Genomic DNA, 22,429 nt, shown 5'->3' with positions numbered 1-22,429 from the left:
CTCATGCCTCAGCCTCCTGAATACCAGGGACTACAGTTGTGCACCACCAGAGCTGGCTAATTTTTTTATTTTCAGTAGAGAGAGTTTCACCATGTTGTCCAGACTGGTCTCGAACTCTCCTGACCTGAGGTGATCTGACCTCCTCAGCCTCCTGAGATTACAGGCATGAGCCACTGCACCCAGCCTCAGTCATGTTATTTTGACTTTTATGTTATGTATAACCAAATTTAATGCTAACTGATATATCTTACATTTGCATCTGTGTGTATGCACTATTTTTAAGAAATGAAAGTACATATTGTTTGGCAGGCTGCCTTTTAAATGGAACATGGTAAATATTGTTCATACCATTTAATTTCTTTTTTTTTTTAGAGACAGTCTTGCTCTGTTGCCAGGGTGGAGTGCAGTGGCACGATCTCGGTTCACTGCAATCTCTGCCTCCCAGGTTCAAGTGATTCTCCTGCCTTAGCCTCCCGAGTCTCAGCTGGGACTACAGGCGCATGCCACCACACCCAGCTAATTTTTGTATTTTTAGTAGAGCCAGGATTTCACCGTGTTGGCCAGGATGGTCTCGATCTCCTGAGCTTGTGATCCTCCCACCTTGGCCTCCCAAAGTGCCGGGATTACAAGCGTGAGCCACTGCGCCCAGCCTGCCATACCATTTAATTTCTACATCATCTTTCATGGATACATAATATGTTATAGTACAAGATATATCAGGATTTAGTTAACCAATCCCTTATCATTGGGCATTTAGGTTGTCTCAAATATTTTTCTTTTCTGAAAATTATTTCAGTGAACATATTTTCCACTAAATATCTGCAGACATCTATAATAGAATAGGCTTGGCACAGTGGCTCATGCCTGTAATCCTAGTACTTTGGGAGGCTGAGGCAGGCAGATCACTTGAGGAGTCACTCCTGAGTTCCGGAACAGCCTGGCCAACATGATGAAACCCTGTCTCTAATAAAAAATACAACAATTAGCTGGGTGTGGTGGTGGGTACCTGTAATCCCAGCTACTCGGGAGGCTGAGGCAGGACAATTGCTTGAACCTAGGAGGCAGAGGTTGCAGTGAGCCGAAATCACACCACAGGACTTCAGCCTGGGTGACAAGAGTGAAACTCTGTCTCAAAAAATTTTTTTTGAAAAAAAAAGTATATATATACATATATATGAGATACATTTCTAGTTAGAGATTATTAGATCAAGAGGTATATTTTTAAGGATTTGACACATACTGTCACCCAAAGTGGTGAAATAAGTTTAGTCTCTCACTAGGAACGTGTGAGTGTCCATTTCCCTGACCCATGGCAGCAACAGCTATTATCATTTTTTTAAAAGCCTCATTTACCCAATTGGTAGGTGTAACCAACTCACTTTTGCTGGAAGTAATGCATTGAGAAAATGCCCACCATGATGATAGCAATGCAAATGCTTGGTGCCACAAACGCCATCCAATTGGCTTTACCTGAAAAGTTAGGAAATCCTGTGACTGAGTGAGTTATCGTCAATGAACATTTCAAAATCTTGATTGGTATATGAGCCCTCTGGGCCTTACCCACAGCTCCTGGACAGCTATGCTCAGGAACAAGGTAAATTCATTTTTGTCTACGCAGTGTGGGAAACGGGACCCTAAGGGGACAAATTCTATGGTTCTAAAAGGAGCTCTGGCCCTACAGAGCTCCTCCCACTCACAGGGGCAGAAAGAAAGGAGGCATGGAATGCAAAGCACAGTTGTGAATTGGGAGCCCTGTCTTAGTCCTGGCTATGCTGCTAGCAGATGTGTAATCTGTGGACTTCAGTTTCTTTTTTTTTTGAAATGGAGCCTCACTGTGTCTCCCAGGCTGGAGTGCAATGGTGCAATCTTGGCTCACTGCAACCTCTACCTCCCGGGTTCAAGTGATTCTCCTGTCTCAGCCTCCCAAGTAGCCATACAGGCGCATGCCACCACCCCCGGATAATTTTTGTATTTTTAGTAGAGACGGGGTTTCACCATATTGGCCAGGCTGGTCTTGAACTCCTGACCTCATGATCTGCCCACCTCGGCCTCCCAAAGTGCTGGGATTACAGGCGTGAACCACCATGCCTGGCCTGGACTTCAGTTTCTTGATCTATAAAATGTGAATGGTGACATGTACCTTGCTGGTTGTTATGAAGATCAGAGATGGTATATTTAAAGCACATGGCAGTGTGTCTGAATATAGGAGGTCCTCAAGAAACAGTAGCTATTAATTTTAGCAAAGTATGGCATAAGCCTTTATCTAGCTAGGGTGATTGTGAAATTTTTGAAATATTTGAAATTGTGCCTATTCCTTCCTATGAAAAGAACTACGGCATTTTACTACTTATTGGAATTGTCCATTAATTTATCCAGCACTTGCTGAGTAGTAACCATGTAACAGGCTTTGTTAGGTGCTGGGATACAAAGATAAATAGGACATGGCTCTGCTGTCTAAAGAAGTCATGAATATAGTATAGGATACAGATGTGTGAACATGTAAACAATAAGCCATGATGCCATGGTGATATGGTTTGGCTGTGTGCCCACCCAGATCTCATCTTGAATTGTAATTCCCATTATCCCCACATGTGGTGGGAGGGACCCATTGGGAGGTAATTGAATCATGGGGGTAGTTACCCCATGCTACTGTTCTCATGCTATGAGGGAGTTCTTGCAAGAATCTGATGGTTTCATAAGGGGCTTTACCCCTGCTTTGCTTTCATTCTTCTCTCTCCTGCTGCCTTATGAAGAAGGATGTGTTTGCTTTCCCTTCAACCATGATGTAAGTTTCCTGAGGCCTCCCTAGTCATGCTGAATTATGAGTCAATAAAACCTCTTTCCTTTATAAATTACCCAGTCTCAGGTATGTCCTTATAGCAGCATGAGAACAGACTAATATAGTAAGTAAATTGGTACCATACAGAGTGGGGCACTGCTGTAAAGATACCTGAGGATGTGGAAGCAGCTTTGGAAATGAATGAAGGCAGAGGTTGGAACAGTTTGGAGGGCTCCAAAGAAGGCAGGAAAACGTGGGAAAGTTTGGAATTTCCTAGAGACTTGGAGGGCTCAGAAGATAGGAAGATGTGGGAAAGTTTGGAACTTCCTAGAGACTTGTTGAATGGCTTTGACCAAAATGCTCGTAGTGATATGAACAATGAAATTGAGGCTGAGGTGGTCTCAGATGGAGATGAGGAACTTGTTGGGAACTGGAGTAAAGGCCACTCTTGCTATGCAAACAGACTGGTGGCATTTTGTACCTGCCCCAGAGATCTTTGGAACTTTGAACTTGAGAGAGATGATCTAGGATATCTGGCAGAAGAAATTTCTAAGCAGCAAAACATTCAAGAGGAAGCAGAACATAAAAGTTTGAAAAATTTGCAGCCTGATGATGCAATAGAAAAGAAAACCCTATTTTCTGAGGAGAAAGTCAAGCTGGCAGCAGAAATTTGCATAGGTAATGAGGAGCCAAATGTTAATTACCAAGACAATGAGGAAAATGTCTTCCGAGCATGTCAGGAACCTTCATGACAGCCCCTCCCATCACAGGCCTGGAGGCCTAGGAGGGAAAAATGGTTTTCAGGGCTGGGTCCAGGGCCCCCACTTCTGTGTGCAGCCTTGGGACTTGGTGCTCTGCATCCCAGCCACTCCAGCTGTGGCTAAAAGGGGTCAACATACAGCTCAGGCTGTTGCTTCATAGGGTGCAAGCCCCAGGTCTTGGCAGCTTCCATATGGTGTTGGGCCTGTGGGTGCGCGGAGGTCAAGAATTCAGGTTTGGAGAACTTTGCCTAGATTTCACAGGATGTATGGAAGTGCCTGGATGCCCAGGCAGAAGTTTGCTGTAGGGGCAGAGCCCTCATGGGGAACCTCTGCTACGGCATTGTGGAAGAGAAATGTGGGGTGCAAGCCCCTACACAGAGTCCCCACTGGGCACTGCCTAGTGGAGCTGTGAAAAGAGGGCCACTGTCCTCCAGACCCTAGAATGGTAGATCCAGCTTGCACCATACACCTGGAAAAGCTGCAGACACTCAATGCCAGCCATGAAGGCAGTTGGAAGGGGGCTGTACTCTGCAAAGCCATAGTGGCAGAGCTGCCCAAGGCTGTGGGAGCCCACCTCTTGCATCAGCATAACCTGATGTGAGACTTGGAGTTAACCTATTTATACCTGAAATTGCCATTTTTTGAATTATTATATGAGTGAAAAATCTGACCTTGGTGATGACCTTGAGCAGCAGGATATAAATAACTCCCACATGCTTAGCGTTCCAATAATGGAACACTAGGCATAAGTGGGTCTGGGCAGGAGATCATTTTGGAGCTTTAAGATTTAATGATTGCCCTATTGGCTTTTGGACTTGCATGGGGCCCTGTAGCCCCTTTGTTTTGGCCAATTTCTCCCATTTGGAAGGGATGTATTTTCCCAATGCCTGTACCCCCTTTATAGCTAGGAAGTAACTAGCTTGTTTTTGATTTTATAGGCTCATAGGTGGAAGAGACTTGCTTTGTCTCAGATGAGACTTTGGACTTGGACTTTTGGACTATTACTGGAATGACCTAAGACTTCAGGGGACTGTTGGAAAGGCGTGATTGTGTTTTGAAATGTGAGGAAATGAGATTTGGATGGGGTCAGGGGTGGAATGATATGGTTTGGCTGTGTCCCCACCCAAATCTTATCTTGAACTGTAGTTCCCATGATCCCCACATGTGGTGGGAGGGACTTTCTGGGAGGTAATTCAATCATGGGGGCAGTTATCTCCATGCTGTTCTCATGATAGTGAGTGAGTTCTCACAAGAATCTGACAGTTTTCTAAGGGGCTTTCCCCCACTTGGCTCTCATTATTCTCTCTCCTGGCACCTTGTGAAGAAGGACGTGTTTGCTTTCCCTTCTGGCATGATTATAAGTTTCCTGAGGCTTCCCCAGCCCTGTGTAACTGTGAATTAAACCTCTTTTCTCTATAAATTATCCAGTCTCGGGTATGTCCTTATAGCAGTGTGAGAACAGACTAATTCACATGGGATATGTATGAAAACAGGGGTGTATGCAATGTCCAGAGAGGTACAGCAGAGAACAACATGGAAAACTGGTTCACAAGTAGCAGAGGAAGGTTTTGCAAAAGGCACAATGTCAAAAGTTTAGAGTTGATTAGCTGGGCATGGTGGCAGAAGCCCACAGTCTCAACTACTTGTGAGGCTGAGGCATGAGAATCACTTGAGCCCAGGATTTTGAGGCTGCAGTGAGCTATGATCATGCCACTATACTCCAACCTGGACAATAGAGTGAGACATTGTCTCAAAAAAATAAAAAATGTAGAGTTGGAGGATGAATAGGAGTCAGCTAAACGGATAAGCTAACAAAGGAAGACCAGACCAGAAAAAAAAAAAAAACTGTGCAAAGTCACGGAAGGAGGGAACAGCCAGTACTTTCAGGCGACTACAGGAAGTCTGGTCTTGCTCCATAATGAATGCTGAAGTGTGTGGCAAAGGATCAAACTAGATGGGTAAACAGGACCATGTGAACCTGGCAAGTATGGAGTTTGAGTTCTAGCTGGAAGGGGCCCTTGGGGAACCACTGATGAGTTACAACAAGAGAAGTAATGCCAGCATCTGGAGTCTTGCAGAAAGACTCCTCTTCTGATTGAATGAAAAACAGGCTGGGAGGGAGAGTAAGCAGGAGGAGCTAGAGGCCAGAGACCTGTTAGGGCCCATGAGAAGTGTCAACAGGGCTGAATAGGGAAGTTAATGGAGGCAGCCTTTTTTCTACCCCATACAATCAGGAGGATCTGGCCTTCCTTTCTTTTTTAATTGAGATGGGTCTTGTTATGTTGCCCAGGCTGGTGTGGAACTCCTGTGTTCAATCAATCCTCCCACCTTGGCCTCCCAAACTGCTAGGGGGAGCCACGACACTTGGTCAAATCTCACGTTTCTTCATCATCTGCTTTCCTTTTTGGGCAGATGGAGCAAGTTTGGAGTAAAACCAGTAGCAAGATGCTGAGTCCTTGTTTTTATTATTTTATTTTATTTTTGAGACAGAGTCTCGCTCTGTCACCCAGGCTGGAGTGCAGCGGTGCGATCTCAGCTCCCTGCAACCTCTGCCTCCTGGGTTCAAGTGATTCTCTTGCCTCAGCCTCCCGAGTAGCTGGGATTACAGGAGTGCACCACCACTCCCAGCTAATTTTTGTCTGAGTCCTTAATCTACATTAATCGAGCAAGTTAACTTTCTTTTGTTCCTTTTTTTTTTTTTTTTGAGACATAGTCTCACTCTGTCGCCCAAGCTGGAGTGCAGTGGCGCCATCTCGGCTCACTGCAAGCTCCGCCTCCCAGGTTCATGCCATTCTCCCGCCTCCCAAGTAGCTGGGACTACAGGCACCCGCCATCACGCCCGGCTAATTTTTTTGTATTTTTTTTCGTAGAGATGGGGTTTCACTGTGTTAGCCAGGATGGTCTGGATCTCCTGACCTCGTGATCCACCCGCCTCGGCCTCCCAAAGTGCTGGGATTACAGGCACGAGTCACCGTGCCCGGCTGCAAGTTAACTTTCATGGGAGTGCTCAGGATATGAGAAGAAGTCTTGTTAATTTCCCAGTGGAGAGTTTCCTGGCATAGAACAAGAAAGTCTCTTGAATGGTCAACTTGATGCTTCATGTCACAAAGCAAGATGCTTAGAGCAGATGCAAATGAGCATTGCTAGAGAGAACAGTGTAACTTAGCTGGTGGAGGGAAGCCCATGCTAGCTGGGTCACTTACTCTTCAGACTCAAATTTAACTTAATTTAAGCAACTCAAATCTGAGTTTGATTTGTAGTTTTGCCACTGACCACTTCCATGACCTTGGGTAATCTTTTTGTACCTTAGTCCCCTCACTTTAAAAAAGGCATGATAATCCTTCATTTTTAAAAATTCATTTCATATTGAGTGTCTGGTAGGATGAAGTAGGTATAACCATGTAATTTTGGTAAGGGAATATTAGCAAAAGTATGTGTTATAGGTTGAACTGTGTGATCCTCAAATTTATATGTTGAAGTCCTAAACCCCCAGCCTGAGAATGTGACCTCATTTGAAATTAGGATCATTGCATACATGATTAGTTAAGATGAGGTCATACTGGAGTAGAGTGGGCCGCTAATCCAATATGACTGGTGTCCTTATAAGAAGGAGACAATTTGGACACATGGAGAATGCCAGATGAAAGCAGAGACCTACAAGCCAAGTAATATTAATGACTGCCTGCAAATTACTGGAAAAGAGGAGAGAGGCCTGGAATAGATTCTCTCTCATAGCCCTCCAAAGGAACCAACCCTGCTGACACCTTGATCTTGGACTTCTAGACTCTAGAATTGTGAGACAATAGATTTCTGTTGATTAGGCCACTCAGTTTGTGGTGATTCATTGCAGCAGCCCTAGCAAATTAATATAGTATGCAAAGTGCTTAACAGAATGACTGTTGTATATGCAATAGCTGCTATTATTATTGTTGATGTAATTCTCATCATTCATGGAACAGATACTTAGTAAGCAAGTACTGTGTGCTGGGCACCATGCTAGGCCTTGAAGACAGAGGTAAACAGATATCAGTCCTTGCCTACTGGATTCAGAGTTTTGAGTAGGAATTAAATGTAAGTGCATTATGTAAGGAGCATTTGGGAAGGCTTCCTGAAGGAGGAAGCATTTCTGATGAATGTTGAAACATGAGTAGACACTGTCTGCAAGAAGATAGTAGAGTGATAAAGCATTCTATTTAGGAGAAACAACAAGTGTAAAGTGACAGCAAGAAAGTTATTAGTGAATTAAAGAAAATCTGGTTATCTCTATACCAAATGTAATAGAAGTGCATGCCTGTGCAAGAATCCAGGGTGGACTCATTATCCTTAACATTGCCTCTCACCTTGCAGACAAAATTCCCTCTCATTTCCTTGGGAACTTTCGCCAGCAGCTGTCAAAGCTGTCATCCACAGGACATATGTCACTCGGGGCTGCAGGCTGTTTATTGGATGTGAATTTTGGGAGACTCTATAGGGAATTTCTGAAAGGAAGATAAAGATGAAGAAAGGCACGTATTAAAGGATATGGCTTTTAATGTAGGCTTCTACTCATTTTTACTCTCTAATGCTTCATTTAATTTGGGAGGAAAAAGCATTTTGCTATTTTAAAATAGCCCAAATTCCTCAGTACTTAATACCTTAATAGGCCCTAGGCATTGTCATTTATGGATATCTCACTCCACAGCATATCAAACAAATTATTTTTTGTAGTAAAATCTTTTATTTTTACTTTATTTTCTAATTTTCTTTTATCTTTTTTGTGTTTTGTGGTAAAATCTTTTGAATAAATTTTTGTTGTTTTGCTTTTGAAAATATTTAGCTATAGTTAACTCCTTTATTTCCAGTGATGATAATATTTCTAGTATTTATCAGGCTTATTTGGGAGTTCTGGAGGTGAAACGTTAAATGTACAAATTGTTTTCAAGGCTGTGGAATCTTTTTTTTTTTTTTTTTGAGACAGGGTCACTCTCTGTTGCCAGGCTGGAGAGCAGTGACGCGATCTCAGCTCACTGCAACCTCCGACTCCTGGGTTCAAGCAATTCTTCTGCCTCAGCTTCCCAAGTAGCTGGGACAACAAGTGTGTGCCACCATATCCAGCTAATTTTTGTATTTTTGGTAGTGATGGGGTTTCACCATGTTGGCCAGGCTGGTCTCAAACTCCTGGCCTCAAGTAATCTGCCTGCCTCAGTCTCCCAAAATGCTGGATTACAAGTGTGAGCCACTGCGTCCGGCCAGTTATGAAATTTTGTATTTTGTATTTTTTTGAGATGGAGTCTTGCTCTGTCGCCCAGGCTAGAGTGCAGTGGCATGATCTCGGCTCACTGTAACCTCTGCTTCCTAGGTTCAAGCAATTATCCTGCCTCAGCCTCCCGAGTAATTGGGACTACAGGTGTGTGCCACCATGCCTGGCTAATTTTTGTATTTTTAGTAGAGATGGGGTTTCACCATGTTGGCCAGGCTGATCTTAAAATCCTGGCCTCAAGTGATCTGCCCACCTCAGCCTCCCAAAGTGCTGGGATTACAGGCGTGAGCCCCCACACCTGGCCTATATAAGTTTAACAATTAATGAAACAGACATTCACTTAACTTTTTTTTTTTTTTTTTTTTTTTTTTGAGACAGAGTCTTGCTCTGTCAACCCAGGTTAGAGTACAGTGACACGATCATGGCTCACTGCAACCTCTACCTCCTGGGTTCAAGCAATTCTTCAGCCTCAGCCTCCTGAGTAACTGGGATTATAGGCATGTGCCACCATGCCTGGCTAAGTTTTGTATTTTTAGTAGAGATGGGGTTTCACCATGCTGGTCAGGCTGGTCTCAAACTCCTGACCTCGTGATCTGCCCACCTCAGCCTCCCAAAGTGCTGGAATTACAGGCATGAGCCACAGCACCTGGCCTCACTTAACACTTTTAAACTTTGATTTTGCACTTTTCCATTTGTAGGCTCTGGGCCCTGAGCTTATAGGGTATAATATGAGGATCTTCTTCAGTATGACATAAAATCATTAAAAACTAGAGCAACGATACTTAGATTAGATTTATTTGGCAACTGTAAACCTAGATTACCAGTGCCTTATGTTCTCAACACCCCTGCAGTTTTCTCTGTAGGCAAGATTTTGTGTTTTGAGTAAACACATCAAGTAAACAAGCACTGATGTTGTTTTTTTAATCTAAGAAACATGAGTGTGGGTACCCTTTAGTAAACAGACAATCTTCTCCAGTGGCCTGTTGGGTGTGGATTTTGGAGTGACTTTTCAAAAGCTGGGGAGGATGGCAGAGTCAAGGCCAGCACTTTGGTAGAAGTAGCCTGTGTCAGCTAAAAACAAAACAAAACAAAACAAAAAAAAACCTGAGACAAATTTTAATAGTTTTTTTTTTTTTTTTTTCTTTTTTAAGATGGAGTCTTGCTCTGTCACCCAGGCTGGAGTGCAATGGCACAATCTCGGCTCACTGCAACCTCAACACATACTGGCTCACAAACTCCAGGGCAAGTCAGAGATGTCTTGCATGCTGAATTTATTTCAACAGTCATAAATATGAGTGCCTACACTGGACAAGGCACTGACAATACAAAAGCATAGAATCTGCCTCAAAAAGTCCACTATCTAATGGGGAAAAGAGACCCCTTCCATTATCCCATCCCTGCTTACTATGGGTAATCAGCAAGACGAAGTCCTATAATATTACCTCTACTCCATCCAAAGGGGTTGAAGCCCATACAGATAATTTATTCACCATGACAATCAGAGAATTTGTATATTTTACATCCTGTTGAGAAAAGTCCTTGTGGAAAATTCTCAAGTCTCCTCTAGCCTGGTGAAATTGCTTGCATAGACTTAAGCTATATGAATGAGCTCAAAAAGCCCTTTCTCTAGTCCTGAAGTAGGGGATTAAAAAATTAATTTTAGAGAGACCTTCTGTTCCTCCTGCTGTAGCAAAACATCAGCAAGCGTCAGGGAATCAACTGTCCAACTGTGTGAGGGCATCCTTAACTCTGGGAGTGAAATGAGACATTGGAACAGAAGGGAAGGGATTTGTATGGGTTGCTGGGCCAATAAAGTTTATCCACACACACACACATATGCACACATATTAGAAGAACAAAAATAGAAGCTCCATGGGAAGAGGCAGTGAGGAGGATGACGGTGTCAGCAGTTTGGTTGGCAAAATAGGCTGAGTTGTATAATAGGAGAAAGAAGTTAAGATGTCAAGCAGGAAATACTGGTCCTGCTCCCTCTGGGCTGTGATCTCTGGCAGAGATAAAAGAGGCCATTCAATCCTTGGCGGTCTGAAACCTTACACTCAGGGTGGTTCAATGATAAAGGCACCAGTGTAGGAAGATGTGATAGTTGCCAGTCATTGGAAAGGCTGTAGATAGGAAGGTCAAGTGGTACTAGACAAAACAGCTGCACTGCTACTGGAAACAAGTTTTTGTCTAACGATCTACATTGGATTTAACAAAGGGTAGAGTGTTATTCAGCTGTTTATTTTTATGAAGCACCTACCATGTGTCTGGCTATATTCTAGGCATGAGGAGATAATGCTGAGCAAATTGCCATGACTTCTTCCCTTAAGATGCTTAGAGACTGTTGGCAAAGACTACTAGGTAGTAGCAAAGTACAATGTGTTCTCCAGTAGAAAAATGTGCTGGCCATGGCTCTACTGGTGCACATGGCAATATGGACAAGCTTCCAAAGAAGTGGCTGTGCACAGAGCCACCCATATAACTCACTACAATCCAGATACCTGGGTACCCCCCCGGCTCTACACCTTACCTCCTCTGCCAAGGCAGGTCCTTCATTTTTTGCCCTTACTGTGCTCCACATGTGCCGTTAATACTGCTGCCTGGTCAATGGTGCTGAAACACCAGTAAGATGGGGCCATCAAAGCAGAACACCTTCCTGCTTTGCCTTTCTCCCTCCTAGGAGAAAGGGTGAAGCCTTTCTCCCTTCTCCCTCCTCCTTAACCTACTACCTCCTACCACTCTCTAGAAAGTGCCCTTGTGAATTCACCAATGATTTCTGGTTGCCAAATGCAATAGGTAGTTGTCAGTCCTTGATTATGACAGTTATATCCCTTTTGTGTACTTTTCCTTTTTTTTTTTTCACTCTTTGAGACCCAGTCCAGCTCTGTCGCCCAGGCTGGAATGCAGTGATGCGATTTCAGCTTACTGCAACCTCTGCCGCTTGGGCTCAGTGATCCTCACACCTCAGCCTCCCGAGTAGCTGGGATTGCAGGTACACACCATCATGCCTGGCTAATTTTTTGTAATTTTGGTAGAGACGGGGTTTCACCCTGTTGCCCAGGCTGGTCTTGACCTATTGGGCTCAAACGATCTGCCCACCTGGGCCTCCCAAAGTGCTGTGATTACAGGCGTGAGCCACCATGCCCAGCCTTCTTCTGTGTACTTTTCTATCTCCCTTATAGACTGTGAGCTTGTCGAAGATAGGGAATAGGTCTTATCCATCAACAGATACTGAATTAAATGGAAATTTAACCTAAACTAGTATAAAATAGGACTGTGAATCTGCACTCTCCCTCCCCTTTTAGCTTATTTTTAAATACCCTTATGCAGGCTTTAGAGTCATCAGATTTATGACAAAATAAGGAAGGCATTTTCTTCAACATCCACAAGCAGTGTTAAGAATTAACAGACTCAAGAGACTTTTACTATTAAAGTAGATGGCTTACTGTTAAAAAAAAAAAAAGAGGTTGGGCCCGGTGGCTTACGCCTGTAATCTCAGCACTGTGGGAGGCCAAGGCAGGTGGATCACCAGAGGTTAGGCGTTCAAGACCAGCCTGGCCAACATGGTGAAACCCCTCCTCTACTAAAAATACAAAAATTAGCCGGGCATGGTGGTGCATGTCTGTAATCCCAGCTACTCAGGAGGCTGAGGCAGGAGAATCACTTGAACCTGGGAGGTAGAGGTTGCAGTGAGCTGAGATCGTGCCATTGCACTCTAGCCTAGGCAACAGAGCAAGACCCTGTATCAAAAATAATAATAATAATAATAATAATAATAAAAGAATCAACAGACCGTGTTGATCTTCGTGGTTGCAGATGGGTATCTCAGTTTAAACTCTGCCAAAATGAAAGTTATTTGGGGGGCAAATTTCACATGAGGAATTCCAGATGCCTCCAGAAGAGATCAACTGATTCCTTACCTCTTGGGGTGCATTTCAGAACGGACTTACTCTGGGACAAGTCCAGGGGGAAGAAATTCTGATCAGTGATATGTTCTGTTTATCAATGGTGGATTCATTCAACAAATGACCGTAAGCCCTTATGACGGCACACTACAGAGCTGATAAAAAAGAATGACGTAAGTTCACATAGATGGATGTAGAAGGGTCTCTAGCAAGGTGTAGATCAGAATATTGAAAAAGATCTCAACTATTTTCTTGTATATGCATCAATTGTTTTTTTCTGGAGGAATACACAAGGGACTGTTAACAGCCTAAGTGTGAAGGGAAGATGAATTTTCTTTTTATGTCTTTCTGAGTTATTTTTATGTTTTAGTATTATTTATATAATAAAAATTAACCAGCTTTTAAAGTCACACTGTGGACCTCTTAAAGTCAAGAGAGAAGAACAACTCCTCAAGCTTCCCAGGTGAAAATCACCCCTGCAGGCAGCTCTCTGGCAGCTGCATCTCAGGGTGGCTTTGTTGCATTCTTCTTAGACCTACTAACTCTCATAAAGAAATACAAATGTTCCTTCTTTATGATAAATATTCCTGAAATATTTTTACAAAATATTTCAAAATTTTTTTACAAAATAAAGAGAAGGTCAAGTCAAGAAAAACAAAAACTCCGAATAAATCAAAGATTGGAACATCAAGTGTGGCAAGTGACTTGGAACTATACCTGAATGAGTGATCCATGACATCATTTGAGACAACACTCTAGCTAGAGTTTATTTTAATTGCTTTAGTTTTATACTTATAGAATAATTTTGGGCCATAAAGTGTTATTTAAACTGCATCATATTTTATCCATTTTAAGAAGAAAGTAATATGCTATAATAGTAATTGCAAATGTTGGGATTTAAAAGTTCTCCAAATGCATTTCTTGTGAACCTCAAAGCCTATACAGGATTGGCAGGGCGCTGTGGCCCACACCTATAATGCCAGCACTTTGGGAGGCTGACGTAGGCAAATCGCTTGAGCCCAGGAGTTGGTAGACCAGCCTGGACAACACAGGGAGACTCTGTCTCTACAAAAAAAAATTAAAAATTAGCTGGACATGGTGGCATGTACCTGTAGTTTCCACTACTTGGGAGGCTGAGGCAGAAGGATTGCTTGAGCCCAGGGAGGTCAAGGCTGCAGTGAGCAGTGATTGCACCACTGCACTCAGCCTGGGCAACGGAGTGAGGCACTGTCTCAAAAAAAACAAAGAAGTCAATAGTCCATTTACTTCATTTCTCTATCCTTAGCAATTTGCTTGGCACATAACGCATATTCAATAACTTTCTGTTTGTGTATTTAGATGTCTTTTCTAATTATTCATTCAGTTAACTTTACAAGTATTTATGGAGTACTTACTATGTGCCAGGCATTGCGCTAGCACATGTGTGTAGATATGCACGCACACCTCCTTGTGTTTTACTGAAATCCAAACAAGAAGGCCCTATTCACTGCATTTGGTTCTCACACATACCACAGAGCTGAGGCTGGGAGTTGGAGTCCCGTTCCTTCCAGTATATCCTGTAATGGAGGAGGCAGCCCATTTGCTCCTGGACTGGAATGCTGTTCCATGAAATTAAAATGCTCCCCTTTTCCTCTGTGATGGCATTAATATGGGGGCCACTCAGTGGTGCTGTAAAATAGGGCACAGGAGGCTTCTGTCACCCTCCAAATCCAAATCATTAAAGCAAAATTTGGCAAAAGGTTCCAAGACTCACCTTTGTGCTTAGAGTTACCCAGGATGGAGCTGCATCCTCCTTGATCCTCTGAGAGTGCATACACACGGATTTCATAACAGGTGTAGGGTTTTATGTTCTCTGCAAGGAAAAGGGAATTCCCTTAACAGCCGTGCCATTACTCGTGAGTCACTAAAGGCAGCCTTTTTATTATCTGATACAAATGCTTTCAAGGTGTTTCTTGCTTTTCCTAGTTTAAAGATGGTTCAAGCACAGTCTGGACTGATGACCTATGTTACAAATTCTCAGCATCTGATTTGCCATGACGTTGGCTTCTGGAAGTGACTGCTCCCAACTTCAAAGGATGAGATCAACCAACCAACCAACGAACCTGAGTTTCTTTCCATATAAACAAACCATATCACCGTGATTAAGAAGGAGACAAAAGCTATTTGAGTTCCAACACAGATTTAAATGTAACCACACACACACACACACACCCAGACTGCTTTTGAAACAAACCAAACAACTTGCCTTCAAGAAAAAAAACCTTTTGATTTCTACAAATAAAGCATTTGCAGTTTACAGGAAAGTGAGGCTGGAATTTTGCAGGCATAGAACCTGAATGGCTTTTCTAATTCCATGATGCTTACCAAGATCTGACAGGGCAGATGACACACTCAGGCATAACTAACCAGGGTGCTCTGGGTGCAATCCAACCCCTTGTTACCCCACCTCCTCTCCCTCTATGTTCCAGTTAGATTTCAGTTGCTTCCCAGCCTGGAAGATTTAAAAGGTACTTGGGAATTGTTAATGCTTCTTCCTGGCTTTTAAACGGCCACACTTTCAATTTTCTGTCAGTCATGAAGCTTTTTGGCAAGTCTTTCTTCCCCGCCAGAATTCCTTATTTCCATGAATCTCAGATTTCTACTGCTTGTGAACAAAGGCCCCTTTCATAGATACCTCTCCTGATATACTTTTACATTTCAAATGAACATTTAAAGGAAAAAGAGATAATTCCTACTAGGTAACTATAGTATCAGGGAGGCAAAGTAAGGACCCTCTCCAGTATTGATTAATGCCCAGCCGATAGGTAGCCAGGGTCCCCTACGCTGACAGTTGATTAGGGTTTAACTTTTTTTTTTCAGGAAGATTAATTTTATATCATAGAATAGTTTATTAAATTATGTGTGTTTTATATGAAAATCCATTGCCCATTAAGTATTCCAGCAAATAGCACATAAAACTCAGTTGCACAACCAGTGTTGTCAGAAGAGACCATGACAAGATCAGAACACATGCCATGGGTAAATTCCAATTTGAGTTCATGAACCAAGGGAAGTGGAGAAAATGACACAGTCAGCTTAGTATGGTAATCCAAAGACTCCTCATGGGTGGGATTGACACCAAGAAGCCCAAAGGGCAACATGGAATATGAAATCATATTTCATGTGGGAGGGGCCAGTGAGTAGCTTTCAGCCCCCAGTGCCTGGCTGTTCTGCCCCTAGTCATGAAAGGGGCCAACCAACCACTGCCTTATGGAGGCCTGGGAGTTCCAGATAAGCTCATTAGGCAGATAGTTCCCTTGTATTTTGCCATCCAAAATGTGAATTCAGGAAAGAGGCCTTGGAAACTGCTGCATTAGAAGCTGTGGTTTATTTTTGTGAATGGCTCACCTTTAGTGGAGGAGAGAAGACAATGGCTTCGGAATTCAGCTGTCATTTCCCTTTCCACCAAGAGTAGAGCCCTCATAGCAAGCTTGTTCCCCAGTTCTGGCCTCAGGAACTCCTATTTTACTGGCTGATTCTTGTATGAATACTCCCTAACAATATCTGCTCCCCACCTCAAAACCTTCAGTGGATGAAGCCCATACTCCTAAGACTTTTTTTTCCTTTCTAGAGTCTGGCTGCAATTTCCAGACTCATTTCCCCCGACTCACATACATACATACATACATACATACCTAGTACCCTTCAGCAAAGTCCCTGCCCCCATGTTTATAAACCATCACTTCGGTGGTTTTTCTGCAGAAAGCTAATTTCACCTCGTAAGTGTGGGAGAAGGCAAACATTCAATGACTGGTAACAAGGAAGAAGGCAAAAGAGGGCCCCCAACAACTCTGGGCGCAGGGAAGGTTTTCTAGACACTATGATGTTATGTATTTGTAAAAGGAGTGGCTCTATATGGTCAGAAGCATTTTCACCCAGGCAGAACGGGACTAGTCTCTAGCCTAGCCTCCATCAACCTATAAATCAAGAGCTGGGCTGTATTCTGGCCCACTCCAAAATGCCCAAATCTGCCCCAGCCAGATGCTGGGAAAAGGCTGGTGAAAATCAGTAACAGTGAGTGATTTTACTGACTGGGGGGGCCATTTTGAATTAATAATAACCATGAATTGTTAAAATAATATTTAAGTGTTTATTTCCAGACTGTAACATCAACATAAACTAATACCTAACCAAGTGTTTCCAAGCAGGAGAACAACTTGAATAAAGTCATTTTATTCATTAGTATATAGATTTTTTTTTTTTTTTTGATGGAGTCTCACTCTGTCACCCAGGCTGGAATGCAATGGCGTAATCTCGGCTCACTGCAATCTCCATTTCCCCGGTTCAAGCAATTATTTTCTGCCTTAACCTCCTGAGTAGCTGTGATTCCAGGTGCCCACCACCACGCCCAACTAATTTTTGTATTTGTAGTAGAGATGGGGTTTTGCCATTTGGCCAGGCTGGTCTCGAACTCCTGACCTCAGGGGATCTGCCCACCTCCGCTTCCCAAAGTGTTGGGATTACAAGCGTGAGCCACCGTGCCCAGCCTAGTATATTGATTTAATTCAAATGAATATTATTTCTAAAGTGCATAAAGACACTTATTTCACTAAGTATGGAAAACATCTCTCTTGCCATATAGTTCAAACTATCCCACAGGGATAAGTCCTAATACAGCTTATAATAATGTTTACAATTTCATAGCAGCTTAAAGTTTGGTAAATGCTTTGTCTATTCACTTTCACCTGATTTGATGGGCATAACAACCCTGAAAGAAAACTGGTTCTATTGCAAAAACTCTAGGGACAGGGAACACGCTGCCTTGAGAGGTAATCGATTGTCCCATTAGAGACCATCAAAGGCAGGACACTTCTTTTTCAAAATTGAGCTGATAGCTACTTCTTTTATAATTTCCGCACAGGGCTTTAGTTTTTCTCTCCAGAGTAACAAAGGAAAACATACTCTTTTGTGTGTAAAGTCAAAACCAGCAACAGCCATCAAGCCGTCCCATTCCCATGCCCATCTAGAATTCTCTCTTCTAGGCTAAATGGTTTCCAGATTAGAAGTTCCAGGCTCCTAATAACTCGGTCATCTTCCTTTGGATGCTTACTGGGTTAGGTAGGCAGCATTCTATTTAAGGGTAGTGATGAAAAATTAACCTGCTAGAACTCTGAGCAGCAAGACTGTTAAAGAGGTATGCAGTTAAGGATGGACTCATGTATTGTCATGCAGTGTGCTATTTATTTCATTTGTATAAATCTTGTCACCTTAAGCAGGGTGTGTATATCCTCCTAGACAGGTGTAATGATTGTTATAGAGACATTATAGGATTTAGAGCTTGAAAACCTTAAAATATTAGCTCTGTCTCATGTAATAATAGTAATATTGATGAGAGCTAAATTACTGAACCCTTAAAATGTATTAGGCACTGTTCAAAACATTTTCCACGAAGTAATTCAGCTAGTCTTCATAATAACCCAATGAGGTAGGTAATATTATTATCCTAATTTTTCAGATGAGGAAACTGAGGCACAAAGGGGTTAAGTAACTTGCCCTAGATCACACAGACAGAGCCAAGACTCAAACTCAGGTAGTATGGCTGCAGAGCCAGAACTTTAAACCACTGATTCAATTCAGTGCTGAATTTATGCTTAACAATGACATTAAGTTCTGCCCAATCATTTTAATGTATTTTCAAATGCGTCCTCTCACTTGATTCTAACCACTGACAGATTAGGAAACTGAGGATTAGAAATACCAACTGTCATATAGATAATTCTGGATTTATTACTACACAATAAGTAGCAGAATTGAGAATGAAGGATTTCCTGGTTTCCTCATTTACACAATGGCCATACCGACTCTTACTGAAAATGATTGCTTTGAGAGTTATTAAATAAATGAATTCCCCACACAGTTAAGGATGGCCTCATGTATTATCATGCAGTGTGCTATGATAAACAAAGGTGTCTATTACACTGGCCAGTTAACTTAGCTCTCAGCCATACTTGTTTGGTTCAATTATTCATTCATCTTCTTTGGCATTGTGCTAGGGATATGGATTTTCCGTAAATAATAGAGTTTTTGGTCAACCAGTTGGTCATTTATGTCTGCAGTGGAGTATTCTAAAGTGCTGCTGGATGGACTCTAGGTCATCAGTCTCTCTTATCATCTAGCCACCTGTAATTGAAGGCAGGGTTCTGGCTCTTTTCTGCAGTTTCCCCAAACAAATGTGAACTTAGTAACCCTCCAGAAGGAAGGTAAACGATTAGGTACCTGAAATCAGAGCAGACACATTGTAAGGGGGACTCCGCAGCCAGTTTAGAGGGATCTGTGTGTCATCTCCTGGATGGAGCTGTCTCCATTCCACCACGTACTCCTGAACAGCAGAGAGATCTTTCCTGGGAGGCTGCCAAGTCACCAGAATGTTGCCCATGCTCTCTGAGTTTGCAGAGACCTGGCGAGGAGCTAGCAACCCTTTATCGGGCAGAAAGAGGAGAAACAAAATTTAAAAAGAGGAGGGATAAAGATTTAAACAACAACAAAAAGAGCCAAACAGCTTATCCCAACGAAGTTTTTGGAAGAATATCTACTTACTTTTAAAGACTTTGGAGTCACGGATTTAAGTTCATTCCATTTCTCAGTTCATGGAGAACTAACAACATCAGCTTGTTCAAACATTACGTAAAATGTCATGTGCACAATTATTTTCCCCTTCATCTTCCATTCCTTTCTCTCTCTTTTCTTTTCTTTTTTCTTTTCCTCCCCTTCCTTCCTTCCTTCCCTCCTTCCTTCCTTCCTTCCTTCCTTCCTCCTTCCTTCCTTCCTTCCTTCCTTCCTTCCTTCCTTCCTTCCTTCCTTCCTTCCTTCCTTCTTTCCTTGCTTCTTTTTTTCTCTCTCTCTCTTTCTTCTTCTTTTTTTTTTCTTGAGACAGGGTCTTGCTCTGTCACCCAGGCTGGAGTGCAGTGTCATAAGCACAGATCACTGCAGCCTCAACCTCCCAGATTCAAGTGATTCTCCCACCTTAGCCTCCTGAGTAGCTGCGATCACAAGCGCATGTCACTACACACAGCTAATTTTTTTTTTTTTTTTTTTTGGTTAGACAGAGACAAGGTTTTGCTACATTGCCCAGGCTGATCTCAAACTCCTGGGCTCAAGTGATCCTCCTGCCTCAATCTCTCAAAGTGCTTGGATTACAGGCATGAGCCAACATGCCTGGCTCCATTCCTTTTTCTATTTCTATGGCCTCAAAGGTGCCTAATCTTTGTGAATATATTAGGCATCTTTCTAATCCATCTTTCATATATTTATTTGGACAAATTCCTATCCTTGAAATTTAGTGTTATTTTGTGCATATGTGTTGAATTTTCATGAAATGTATTGGGAGATAAATCTAATGCTTTTTCTTTTTTTCACTCAACATTATGTTTCTGCGACATAAACATCCTGCTGCTATTATGTAAATCCAACTCATTTTTTCAGACTGCTACCTAAACCCTTTACTTGTCCAATATTTGAGTGACAAGCAGGAAGTTCTTTTGGAGTGTTTGCAAACACAAACAAGGATGCAATGAATATTCTCTTGCATGTTCTCTTGTGTGCCTGTGCAAGAATGTTTCTGTGTTTCTGGATATATACGCATAGAATTGCTTGATTGTAGAGCAAATTCACATATTGTTTTACAAAATACTGCCAGATTTATCTCTAAAATAGCCACTTGACATTCCAGCAAGAAAAGCATGAAGGCTCTCATTTCTCCACCAATACTTAGTATTCTCTGATTTTCTAATTTTTATCAATCTGGTATATATAAAGTGGTATTTAATTGTGGTTTTATTTTCATTTTTCTGATTTTTTTTTTTTTTTTTTTTTTGAGATGGAGTCTTGCTCTATCTTGCCCAGGCTGGAGTGCAGTGGCACCATCTCAGCTCACTGTGGCCTCCACCTCCCAGGTTCAAGCAATTCTCCTGTCTCAGCCTCCCGAGTAGCTGGGACTACAGGTGTGTGCCACCACACCTGACTAATTTTGTATTTTTAGTAGAGACGGGGTTTCACCATATTGGCCAGGCTGGTCTCAAACTCCTGACCTCAGGTGATCCACCCGCCTCGGGCTCCCAAAGTGCTGGGATTACAGGTGTGGGCCATTGCACCCCGCCATTTTTCTGATTTCTTATGAAGCTGAGTTTCTTTTCATATATTACTAGTTATTTGACTTTCTCCTTCTGTGAACTGCCAATTCATATACTTCACTCATTTCCATTGGGTTTCCTGCATTCTCTCTGATTTGCAGGCAGCTTTTTGTATTCTAGATTTTAGTCTTAACTTACCAGTTTTCATTTTATTTATTTATTTATTTATTTATTTTTTGAGACGGAGTCTCGCTCTGTCGCCCAGGCTGGAGTGCAGTGGCCGGATCTCAGCTCACTGCAAGCTCCGCCTCCCGGGTTCACGCCATTCTCCTGCCTCAGCCTCCCGAGCAGCTGGGACTACAGGCGCCCGCCACCACGCCTGGCTAGTTTTTTTGTATTTTTTAGTAGAGACGGGATTTCACTGTGTTAGCCAGGATGGTCTCGATCTCCTGTACTCGTGATCCACCCGCCTCAGCCTCCCAAAGTGCTGGGATTACAGGCTTGAGCCACCGCGCCCGGCCAACTTACCAGTTTTCAACAGTATCTTACCCTAGCCTGTCAACTCTCTGATAACTTAATGACACATATATAGCTACTTTGATGTTGGTAAATTTATCCATGGCTTGTGTACTTTACGTCTTATTTATGAAATCCTTGTATTCTAGGGTCATGAAGATACTCAACTACCTTTTCTCCTATTGGTTTTGTTTTACCTTTCACATTTAGGTTTTTAAATTCAAATCCAACAAAAGAGTTTTTTTTTTTTTTTTTTTTTTTTTTTTTAATGGGGGAGAATAAATTTTACTATTTTTCCACCTGGTGAGTCAATTTTTCCCCATGTCATCACATTTGGCATCTCATCCCTGTCATATACCAAGTTTCATATAATCATGGGTCGGTGTCTGGGTTGACCACTTTACCAGAAAATAGTGTTCATGTTACCAGGCTTTGTAATGTCTGACTATTTGGTCAGTGAAGTCCTTTCCTTTTTGCTCTTCTTTATTTTATTTATTTATTTATTTTGAGACAGAGTCTCCCTCTGTTGCCTAGGTTGGCATGCAGTGTTGAAATCTTGGCTCACTGCAACCTCCGCCTCTGCGGTTCAAGCGATTCTCCTGCCTCAGCCTCCCGAGTAGCTGGGATTACAAGCGTGTGCCACCATGCTTGGCTAATTGTTTGTATTTTTAGTAGAGATGGGGTTTCACCATGTCGGCCAGGCTGGTCACCAACTCCTGACTCAAGTGATCCGTCTGCCTCAGCCTTTCAAAGTGCTGGGAATACAGGCGTGAGTCACCATGCCCAGCGCTCTTCTTTTTTTCAAAATGGTCTTAGATATTCATGAAACTTTATACTTCCGTATAGCTTTTAGCATCTGTTTGTCAGAGTCATCTTCTATATCATTTAATGGAGTTTTAAAAATTCCTCCTTAAAGTTTCTATGTGTTCTTTGTTAGGTTAATTCCTAGACCCTTTATACTTTTTTTTGTTTTTTTTTGAGACGGAGTCTCGCTCAGCTGTCCAGGCTGGAGTGCAGTGGCGTGATCTCAGCTTACTGGAACTACTGTCTCCTGGGTTCAAGCGATTCTCCTGCCTCAGCCTCCTGAGTAGCTGGGATTACAGGCACCTGCCATCATGCCC

General features: G+C 42.5%; 1 protein-coding gene across 10 annotated transcripts in view; it reads right to left on the bottom strand.

Moving 5' to 3' along the window:
* IL12RB2 (interleukin 12 receptor subunit beta 2) overlaps window positions 1-22,429 on the bottom strand; it is a 92,908-nt gene that overhangs the window by 9,166 nt on the left and 61,313 nt on the right. For 6 of the 10 annotated variants that reach the window (XM_033225244.1, XM_033225242.1, XM_033225243.1 and 3 more), the window contains exons 10-14: window positions 18,940-19,140; window positions 14,438-14,536; window positions 14,194-14,352; window positions 7,881-8,018; window positions 1,380-1,470 (exon numbers count right to left, since the gene is read on the bottom strand). In XM_033225244.1, coding sequence (XP_033081135.1) covers window positions 1,380-1,470; window positions 7,881-8,018; window positions 14,194-14,352; window positions 14,438-14,536; window positions 18,940-19,140 — 688 coding nt within the window. The remainder of the gene's footprint in view (window positions 1-1,379; window positions 1,471-7,880; window positions 8,019-14,193; window positions 14,353-14,437; window positions 14,537-18,939; window positions 19,141-22,429) is intronic. The other 4 variants (XR_004440612.1, XR_004440613.1, XM_033225248.1 and 1 more) reach the window with 2 other exon arrangements.

The sequence above is a fragment of the Trachypithecus francoisi genome, unplaced genomic scaffold (assembly GCF_009764315.1).
Source record: "Trachypithecus francoisi isolate TF-2019V2 unplaced genomic scaffold, Tfra_2.0 Lachesis_group12, whole genome shotgun sequence".
Taxonomy (NCBI): Eukaryota; Metazoa; Chordata; class Mammalia; order Primates; family Cercopithecidae; genus Trachypithecus; species Trachypithecus francoisi.
This window is presented reverse-complemented; position numbering and strand designations above follow the sequence as displayed.